Genomic DNA, 11,103 nt, shown 5'->3' on the forward strand with positions numbered 1-11,103 from the left:
AACTAAAGTAATCTATTGCACCTATTTACTTAACTATTTTATTGATTATTAAATTTTTTTCAACTGAACATATAACAAGGAAAAGAAGTGTTTTTTTTTTTTTTTTTTTTTTTTTTTTGGGGTCAACTGAACGTTTTGTTCAATTGAAAACATGGTTTTGAAAATGGTTTTGCCAAAACTATTTCCAAAACCATGTTTTCGATGTAATTGAATTGTACTTTTATTGTCTAATTTACGCTCAAAAAGATGAGTTTTTAGTGCTTCAACTGCAACTCAATTGGTCAGGCTTCTTAAATCTTGACTATAAGCTTGACACCACTCGATTTATTGAGATGTGAGATTTTAGTTTTCTCATGTCATGATCAATGATGACTAGAAACCTAAGAATCCATGAACTAGAGTCCTAGGATCGAGGAGTTGATAACTTTTGTGTGACGTGTAAAATGCTTTCCTAATAATAGAGGCGTAAATCAATTTATACCACAATGCCCCAATTTTATGGTCAACCTTTCAAGTTGGCCAACATTTTTAGTGACACCAAACACTTGAAATTGGAAAAATATATATATTTTTTATTTTTAGGTAAAACAAATGCAGCCTAACTATCAATCATACATAAATAACATTATATAATTATTTTCGTATAATTTTTAACAATAGTTAAATTGATAAGTTTTTTGGTTATCGTTTGGATTTACTATTAACATGACTTTTTTACCTACAAAGAAGAACTTGAAATCTCGACCGCTGTGACTTTTTTTTCTACTCTAAACTTTTTGATAGACCCATTGATAATAATCCATTAATTGATCCATTTTTTAAAAGCATATATCATCTTCTTATTATGGGTTGAAGATAAGGCCCTAAATATGTTTGGAGCCATTTTTTTTTTTAAACCTTCATATCAAATATACGATATTGAAAATTATTGTCTTGCAATAACTATAAACCCAATTTTACAACTATCGAGTTGACAGATTGTGATTGATGTAGAATAAAAGTGATTTCAATTATTATGATCCAAGTGAAAGTAATATATTACAAATCACAATGTGTCTGCCTCAACAAGTGAGCAAAAATTGCTAAATTTGTTGGGTCCTAGCATTTCTGATTATCTTCTTCTTCTTCCTTTTATTTATTTATTTTTTTACCTTTTCATTTTATCTACCAATCTGAGTTGTGGTTTTGGTTGATGGTTTACAATTTTACAAGTTTAAAACAACAAATCCACAAAGGTGTGTCGAGTAAGTGTGCGAGTGTGGTGACTGATTACTGGATCAAAAATAACAAGACAAAATAATTTCAAATACATTTCTTATCTGATATATATATATACATACATATAAAGCGGAGAGTTGGCAAAACGACTGTGGAAGCGTTAAAACCGCAGGAATGGACTTCATTTTGGGTTTGTTTATTGAGTGAAGACGAATTTACTCTTCTACCCTTAAAAACTTTTGATTTATATTAAGCGGAAAGAGTTGTTGGGGAAATTTTCGTCTTTTGACCCCTATCTTATCTCTTTGTTTGCTTTTAGATTTAAACGGAGTTCGTCTTTTTTCACTGCAGATTGAAAGAGAGAGTAAGGAAAGTGGAAGAAGAAAATTCGGTGTTTGTCTTTGTTTGTTTCAAGGTTAGCATTCAATTTCAAACCCTTCAATTTAATATTTTGATTTTTATTGCCTATATTTTTGAAGTACTCATTTTCATTTTTGTTTTGTTTTGTTTAGCTGATTTTATGTGGTCCAATTTGTTTTGGTGTGATAGATTAGTTTTTTGGGTGATGGGTTTCTGCTTCTTTTTTTTATGTGGGTATTTGGGTTTCTGTTTCTGTTGTTTGTTAATGTAAATGCTATAAGCTTTGATGACAGATGTGGCAGTAAAAAGTTTAAGAATTCTTATAAAAAGTTTATGAATAAATGAAGCTCAAAGTCTAGCTGTGAAACACAAAGTTGAATTTTGGATGTACTAATCAACTGCCACTAAACACTTTTAAAAGAATGTGATTCTCACTTTCAAAAGAAAATCCAATGCTTCAAAAGTTCTAATCAAACTCTGCATAAGAGTGTGAAATCTTGGACTAGATTGTTGAACTAACCATGGGTAGGATCATAGATCAGAAGCAAATCTAGTAATCCCTAAGCAAGAATGGTTAAATCGTTGAATTAACTAACGGTAGGACTATAAGTCGAAACAAATCATTAGCCCCTTTATGTATAGATTCGTTCTTCAGTCCTAACTCCTAAACCTCTGTCTATTCCAACATTTGTGACAATTTTTCGAGACTAGGCCATATGAATCTCACTCGTGTGGGGGGTTTTTGATCTACTGTGTAGCAAATTAAAAAGCTCCAGGTCCCTACTCTTCAATGTGACTGGTGAATTGTTTAATTACCATGTTATTTTCTAAAGAAAAACAAGTGGAAGTAGAGTCGCTTTGGATTCTTATTGATAATATGACCCATTATTATAAGAAGACAGTTCATTTTTTCACTAAGTAGCAGTTTGAAATATAGGTAGTAAAAATGTAAAAATTAAAGAACTCATGGATTATCTATTCCAAACAAAAGAACTAGAGAATGAGATGCAGCAAAAGAACTCACCAAAGAATAATGATGCTCATAATCAAAATTAATCAATCATATATACTAGTATAAAGCAACACAAGCAAACCCTCATAGGAAATAAAGCAAAGATGCATCAACCCCTTTATTACTTGAAAATTGCAACCAATTTCAAGCCAGAAAATAATAATAATAATAATAATAATAATAATAATAATAATAACACAAAAAATTCGACCCAGTAAAAGAAATTACAAAAAGACAGTCCCTTTGAAGTTTGATCAGTTTCTGTAGACACCCACATCAATGATGTAGGAGTGTCAGTGTGAGTGTCTCAGTAGAAGTGCAACAAGTCTAGCTTTGAAATTGTCAAAAAAAATCTTTAAAGTGAGTTTTAGTATGGATTGGTCTTTTGCATTATTATTATTATTATTATTTTAAATTTGCAGAGTATTTTTTTTTTTGTTGTTGTTGCCGTTTTGACTGTTCTACTAATAGAGAGAGAGAGAGAGAGAGAGAGAGAGAGAGAGAGAGAGAGAGCAACAATAGGTGAAGATCTAGGATGGCAATTTGCAAGTGGCTGTGGGAATGATTATAGTTCTCTGGGGTCTGTGAATATGACGTCAATGACAACTATGGCATGAAGATGACAATATTTGTAATGGCATGACTTTGGGCTTGTTTTAGAGCTAAATTTTTTAATATAGGGTTTTGAGTTCAAATTTCATATTTATGGTTTCATTATATTCTATTTTTCTGATTTTCCTGTCAATTTGGTTGTAGAGAAAATTAACATGTATTTAGTTTTCTTAGTATACACTGCCTGTGTGCCTTGTTTTATCTTTTTGTCCATATATCTATTTTCAATGGAGTTTATTACTTATCAAAAAAATATTTCTGCTTTTAACAATTGCTTAATGAAATAGTTTTGCAGAAACAATGTGTAGAGAAAATAATTATAGAATGGAAGTCTTGTAATTTTTTTTTTTTTATTTTTGTTTAAAAAAAAAAAAAAAAAAAACATAATCTAAGGCATACTTGAGGTGAAACCAGACCCGTTAAATGTTTGAATCCTAATAAGATGCAAAATCAAAAGTCTCTTGTCCTGATCCAAACCAAACCCCGTTGGTTGTCACTGAAACGCTGTTTCTCTCACTCTCAGACTCAGTGACTTGGAGAGAGAGAGAGAGAGAGAGAGCCATGGTTGTTGGGTTGAGATTGTTCCATCAAAACCCATTGATTGTTCCTCAAATCCAAGGACTAGCAACAAAGATATTACCGCAGGGAACCCTTAATGTTCAATGCTCAGCGAAACCAGCAGCAACACAGTACAATAATAATGAGAAATATAGCCTAAGAACATGCAAGAATTGCAAGACCCAGTATGACCCAGCTCTCAATCACCCTCGCTCTTGTCGCTACCACACTGCTCACTTTGGTGGTAAGTACCACTCTTTATTATCATTCCTGCTTTATTTTATTTTAATTTTTTTTTCACTTTTTTTTTTTTTCAATTTCGTGTATACACACACATGCACGCTTGTGCATAAGCAGAACTCATTTGAACTATTTATTTGTTTCTTTGTTTGCTAAAAGATTATTAGTACATGAAATTTCAGTGATTTTGTTAGTCAGGAAATGTCTATATAGTCTATAATTTTCATGTTAAGTCTTATGAAATGGACCTTTAAATCTTAATTGATATATATATATATATATGAAAAATTAAAGAAGGTTTCCCAGATAAATTCAGTGATGTAGTCTCATTGAGCAATAAACCATATGAATGAATTTAATTATGCTGCATTAGTCAATACAGCTACATAGTTGAATTCAATGAGGACCTTAGGTACAATGCCTAAAGAACTATACCTAAGCTTTGTCATATATATATATATGTAGTTGAAGCTTAAATAGTGTTAGATTCACCTTAAACACAAGGTAATGAGAAGTTTGTTACAAAGACTCCCAAGACATTTAAGTAAAGGCCTGATGATGCATTCTCAATAGGGGAATTAGGTTCCTCTATCTCTCCATTTCACATGAAATGGAGAGAGTGACTGTCTATTTCACAGTTAGGATTTTATTTCCTGAATCTGACAGTGTACATAGTGTCACATTTTCATTTCAAGTGAAATAGAGATACTCATATTTCTCGGGGATAGATTTTCTAAGGTTTTATCTATGGTATTAGGCTATATACATCTAGTGTGGGTGACAACTTTTGAATTAGTATCAACGTTTCATGATGTAAGTAGAGGAAACCAAAATTTTAATTTCAAAGAAAGAAAGGTTGGAGGAAAATTACGTGTAGATTATGCAAGGTGCATGGTAAAAAAGGAATGAAGTAGTGACTGAAATGTGAAATCCATGTTTCTTGTGTTTTGGAGTTACCAATCAATTTTGAGAAAGGTGGTGAAAAAGAATGCAGTAGTGATTGAAAATTACATATTTTGAGCAATAATAACAATCAATTTTAGCATGTTATTGGTTGCTATAACATACTCCATCATGTACAACAAAAGATGTTTCCTTAATTTATTAACTCAGAGGTGTTAAAATATGAACATGATAGTTGTTGGGTGCTGTAATATATCTAGTTCTTTATTTGTTTTTTTTTTTTTTTTTTTTTGTTTTTTTCCCCTAATATGAGTTGCGGATTCATTGGTAAGTAATCTTGAGAAAATAGACTATTTCAAAGGTGTTTTCAATGGATTGACAAATTTCAACACGATGATGAGTCAACTAAACATGAAGCTATTCTATCATACTAATTGGAAATTCTTATGTTGTTACTAGCTTTCTAATGCTAGAATATGACAAATTCTTTTGTACAATAGAAGAAAGTCGTGTGGTGGTGTACTCATTTACAATTATACACTATAGGAGTTGAGAAAACTTTGTTTTAAAGGTCACATGTTAATTCTTTTTGTTGTCAACTTATTGCTAAAAATATGTTGCCACCCCTTGAAAGAAAGAAGAAAACTTTATGTGAGAAATTGACAAGAGCGTTTATAGTGTTTGACAAAAGCAAAATATTTGGCTTTATATATGCAGCTATGGTTTGAATAGTCATGAGTCATATCTTTTTGTGATATCCACATATTGCTATAATTTAAGTGATCATATAATATTGATGGGATTAGAAAGGAGAAGTATACAGGTTAATTTGTTTATGCTACACTTCTGTGATTTTCATGATGTATTACTAGTTCAATGTGAAAATTTCCGTTTGTGGTACTTAAAGACATGCATATACCTTAAGTTCCACATGAAGTTTGGAGTAGTAGAATTGTATGGATTTCTTGAATTGTTTCAGAAAGCTTGGTAAGGAAAAGGCTTTTAGCCTTAAAAATGAATTTTACTCCTCCCTTTGTTTAAATTGTGCCTAAATAATTATTAAAAAAAAGTTGTTTAGAACAAATGTGAACTTGCCAATGAACTCTAGCTCAAATGACACTTCCTCATCTCATTATAATGGTTTATGTGTAGTCTTGGTTTTAAGAATTATTGGGTATGTGTGTAACTTGCCAATAATATAGAAAAAAAATTTCCGTACTATTTTTGATTAGTACTATACATATTATGTTGCTGTTTTAGGTGTTCACTTTTGCTTGTCTTTTGAAGTTTAGTTTGATTTGCATACATTTTCATTTCCGGCTCACTCAGGAGAAACAAGGAGGAAATTTGAGAGCGTTTACTCAGGAGGCACCATGGATTCTCCCGACTCCGGAAAAGTCTTTCAATACTGGCATTGCTGTGGTTCTGAAGACCCCTTTGACCCTGGATGTACTGCTGCTCCGCATTCCTCTTATGATGACTGATGCAGTTACAGTCTTCCACAATGAATACATGGTTCACTTCTTTAACCCAAGATTCTCAATTGTTTCCTACTATGCTTTATTTGTAATATGTATATGGTATATATATATATATATTTTTTTTTTTTTTCATATGTTTTCTTTTCCTTTTCAATCATGTAGCACTACTAAATTGGATTTTCAGATTCAAATTTTTTTTTTTTTTGTGTAAAAGTAAAACCCAAATGTTGGGGCATATATTCTTGGTTGCTCTGCTGTTGTGGTGTATGTAATATGAAAAGTTTGGAAAGCTTTGTTAAAGAGTTTATCCTCATGGTAACCTTCCTTAATTTGACAACGGACATGTACGGAAGAAACATAAAATCGCATTATCCATATGATATCACTACATTTCATTACATTAATATTCACTGTTACCACTCTCCCATTGGATGTAACTGTTGCAGTCACCTTTTACTCCTATCTTTAGAAATCGTTCCTAACTCTTGTTTGTCTCAACCGGTAAGGAGAGAAAAAGAGAAAATAGTCATTTCTTGCTTGTTTTTTCGTTTCTTGTACTTTGGGTTGGTCAATTTTTGTTGATTCAGTAGTTTGAATGTAGGTTTTGGTTGCACTAAAACTAGCCATAGTTAATAACATGCACTGTCAAGTTAAATTTACGTCAGGGTTTGAAATACCAAATTTGGTTGAGAGGCGGAACCCGTGTATCATAACCTTTAGACTTGCGTATATTGTATCTTGTTTTCTTTGAACCGGATTCCTTAGGATTGGGCCTCTTTGGATTTGCAGCAGCTTTTAGAATGGGACCCTGATATAAGCTTAAGAGCACAAAATTAATCCCCTATTCTTTAGCAATAGCAATGACAACAGATGACACAAATCAGAAGGTTGTGTTGTTGACTGATATTAGCCGGTGTCTCTTTGTTTGAGAGGCGTTTCCAAATAATCTTATTTTGGAGGTTGGAAGTGCTAGTTTGACAGTTCTGACTGAAAATGCAATATGAAAACCTTGAGAATTTACAATACTTGATCTTAGCTAAAGCCCAATGAAGTACCCTTTTTGTGTGTGATATAAGGAAGTGGGGCTCTAGGCTTCTAGCCATTGTTTGGGCTATTTCACTTCTTGCTAATGAGATATCCCACAAACCCTATGGACGGATAATATGGTGAATTGAATTTGAGACTTCTAGGTTTACGCTCCTAAGACCAATGAGCCCTTATGTGGATACCCTTGTAGGAGGTCATCTAGAAGTACTTGATAAATATGTAGTAGTAAAACATAATACATGTACTTTATATATATTAGTTTTAGACCCCTAATATTTAACCAATTTTAAGGTCAAATTGTTAATTAGATTAATTATGAATGCCTTGATTAAAAATTTAATAAAAAATATCATGTACAGTGGAAAAGTAGGAAACCAAACTAGTTTTACAAAAAAAATTGGGGGGGTGGGGGGGGCGCTTGACTTAATCAATCCTAAGGCAACAGTTGAGATTTACAAACAAAAATAACCCTATTTGTAATAAATCTAACTTTAGTTACCCAATTGAGCTCTGAATCTCACAGACTTCCCTTACAGTGATCTATTGCAATGTAAACCTCTAATCCACGCACTTTAAAATCCCATTGAAGATTTACTCCAACATAGACCTTCAGTCTACAACAGTACAACTCCAAGATCACCCACTTGAAGGTTTAGATTTAGCACATTTGATGACTGGTTTGTAGCAAATTCAGATCTACTGGTTTAGATTGTATGTAGATTGATTTCTAGTAGTGGCTCTGAAAGGAGAATGCACAAAACCTTTTAGATTTTAAACTAAGCAGCTCCAAAGTTTTCTAAAACGTGCCTTATGGTTTTCTTTATATACTTAGTGAAATAGGTTTGAAACCTTAAACGTTTGATGGGTTGAAAAACTGATTCTATAGATTCAACTTTTGATCGGTCAAAATTGATTAAATTTATGTTCTTGAATCAGCTTCTCTCCTGTTCTTGCACACTAAATACCAACATCTTGAGCATTGTCTAATCAATTCTAGACTCTGAGTAATATCTAGACAAGTTTGTTTTTCCTTATATAGTTTATCTGGTTTTTATTTTTCTTTGAGCAATACTGATTTGTGAATTTGTTATAGGTTTTTTGGTGTTTAGATTTGAATGAGCTTTTTATACAAAATGGAAAAATCGGAGTTATTAGCCCAAAGAATTAGTGAATGCTATTATTTTTTGGCGGAGCCAGAATTTTTTTTAGGGCCAAACCATATACAACAAAAGTATTAACTCAATCTTGAACACTTTTTTTTTTCTTAATATATATATTTTTTCTTCATTAAATTACTCACACTTCAAAAATCATGGATATTAAAATTTATAAACTAGTTATACTGTTATCTTTTTTTCACACAAAGAAGTGTATAACATTGTCTATATCCAATCAAACAAAAGCATAAAATACTATGTACACGAAGCATTAAGTATAAAGTATAAAAAAGAAACAAAATTCAAAACAGCAACCAAAGCATAAAGTAAAGAAATATAATAAACTCAAGTTATCTCTTACCGTGGACATGTGGTACATGAAGTGGCCTCAGACTCTGTGTGGTACACGTACGTGGCGTTAATCTACTGAAGTATAGGTAAAAGCTAAGCAAGCACACCTTTACCAGAGAGAAGAGAGGCTTTTTATCAGTCTACTAGCTTTTTCACGTGTAATCAAAGATTAAAAATACAAAAAGATCTTAGCAAAGAAAAAGATCTTACAAGGAAACTTTTGTTTTTCCTTTTCCTTATATAGTTTATTTTGGTTTCTGAATGAACTTTTTATACAAAAAGGAAAAATCGGGAGAGTTATATTAGCCCAAACAATGAGCGACTGCTATTATTTTTTGGTTCTTTGAATTAATTGATTTTTTATTTTATTTTATATTGGGGTTTTCCTTAATGAATTTTAAGATTCAAGGGGATCAAAGTGAACTCTTCCAATAAACTTTTTGTCCTTTAAAATTCTTGGGGGGGTGGGGGGAGGGGTCAGGGGAGGAAGTTGATTCACAAGTAATATACTTTGAAGTTTATCAATTTGGCAGTGCTATAATTGAAATTTTCAAAAAGTCAAGTGCTCTGCCACTCTCAATTTTTTATTTTATTCATTATTGTCACTTACTTATTGTATATGGTACCTCTCTTTTTTGATTCCTTATTGTCACTTTCTTATTGTATATGGTACCCACATCCACATGTAATCTCCATGTAAAGTGGCATATATTATGTTAGACACACACACACACTACAACAAATATGGATTAATAACTCAACTTAGTTATAACGATTCAGTCTTCCGTTTATTATGATGTTTTAGTTGATAAACGGTTCGGTCTACCTTTTATTATAATGTTTTAGTTAATTAAATAACATATAAACGCCGACCTTATTGCTAGCCAGCTTTCCAAGGCACAAAGGGCCAATGACAAACCAGCACCTGGCTCCATAAATATTATTGAGCAGTAATAATTATAATAATAAATATAAATAATATTAAAAGAGTGTTGAAAGGACACGTGTCAAGTACCCATTAAAGTTTTGCAATGCTTAGATCTTGAAATTCTTATCTATAAATGTGATAACCAAAGTCCCTTTTCCTCATCCATCTTTCCGCTTTGATATTCACTTTTGTTTAGCAATGGAAACAACTTCTTTACTTTCCTCAGTACTTCCTATTCAGCCAATTCCCTTTAGCAAATCAGAATGTAAGAGTGTGAGATTCTTGCATGGTAAAAGATCAAGTGCAGCCATGGTTTTTGCTGCTAGAAGAGACTCGTACGAGCCTGCAGATTATAATGGAGGATGCTTGGTAGATGAAAGTATGATCATTTTGAGGAAACGCATACATGAGATGAAGATGATTGAAAGGAACTATGAACCTCCAGAGGATTGGATGGAGTGGGAGAAGCAGTATTACACATGTTATGATGAATATATTTGTACACTAGTGGGATTATTGCAATCACATTTGATGAACACAAGGCCTAGCTTGGCTCTTGGGATGCTTGCACTGATCACGATGAGTGTTCCGGTGTCGACAGTCATGGTTGTGCATCATTTCATGGAGGTGGCCAATGGTGTCTTCTCTGCCATTCATCTTGGTTGATATGGTTTGATTTCGTGAATGTAAATTATGTAATTTTATAGAGTTTTGTATATAGTTCATTTTCATCTTTTCCCAAACTTTTTACCGGGAAATGATAAGATTCTTTGTATTAACTGTGTTGTTTGAAGATCTTTTAATTTAATCAAATTCAAGGTTATATGGCAAATTGCAGGCCCTTTACATTCTTGACACATTTTCTCTAGTATTGCTTAATTTGCTTGAATGGATATTATCTAGCTCTTGTTGATCACAGGCTCTTATGCTAATGCCTCTATGATTTAGCAATTAATCATTTCATTGAGCTGTGGGTGCTAGTCATTTGATGAAGTTTTTTTTTTTTTTTTTTTTTTTGGGGGGGGGGGGGGGGGGGGAGGTGGTCAATATACAAAAGACTAGAATCAAATTCCTCGTATATAAAGAAAGGATTAAAAAAAGGAAATGTTATATAACCCAAAGAGCTAAACCAGTTGACATGTGTAGTTTTAATGATCAATTTGTGCTTATTATAATGATCAATGAGTACTTAAAAATATGAAACTGGCCATTGCATCGATGCAGCTAGTGAGAACA

General features: G+C 32.3%; 2 protein-coding genes across 3 annotated transcripts; both read left to right on the forward strand.

Annotated features, from left to right (window-relative positions):
- The first annotated feature begins 1,499 nt into the window (after window positions 1-1,499).
- On the forward strand, window positions 1,500-6,697 carry LOC126692390 (uncharacterized). 2 transcript variants are annotated; one of them, XM_050387984.1, is made up of 3 exons: window positions 1,500-1,633; window positions 3,726-4,004; window positions 6,233-6,697. In XM_050387984.1, exons 2-3 carry the CDS (start codon window positions 3,764-3,766, stop codon window positions 6,385-6,387), a joined length of 396 nt encoding a protein of 131 aa, XP_050243941.1. In that variant the 5' UTR covers window positions 1,500-1,633; window positions 3,726-3,763; the 3' UTR covers window positions 6,388-6,697. The 2 variants fall into 2 exon arrangements, with proteins under 2 accessions (XP_050243941.1, XP_050243942.1); XM_050387985.1 differs by lacking the exon at window positions 1,500-1,633 and having other exon boundaries at window positions 3,865-4,004; window positions 6,196-6,697.
- A 2,804-nt stretch (window positions 6,698-9,501) lies between these two features.
- On the forward strand, window positions 9,502-10,705 carry LOC126692388 (uncharacterized). The gene has a single exon (XM_050387982.1). It carries the CDS (start codon window positions 10,066-10,068, stop codon window positions 10,531-10,533), a length of 468 nt encoding a protein of 155 aa, XP_050243939.1. The 5' UTR covers window positions 9,502-10,065; the 3' UTR covers window positions 10,534-10,705.
- The last annotated feature ends 398 nt before the right edge of the window (window positions 10,706-11,103 follow it).

The sequence above is a fragment of the Quercus robur genome, chromosome 7 (assembly GCF_932294415.1).
Source record: "Quercus robur chromosome 7, dhQueRobu3.1, whole genome shotgun sequence".
Lineage (NCBI taxonomy): Eukaryota > Viridiplantae > Streptophyta > Magnoliopsida > Fagales > Fagaceae > Quercus > Quercus robur.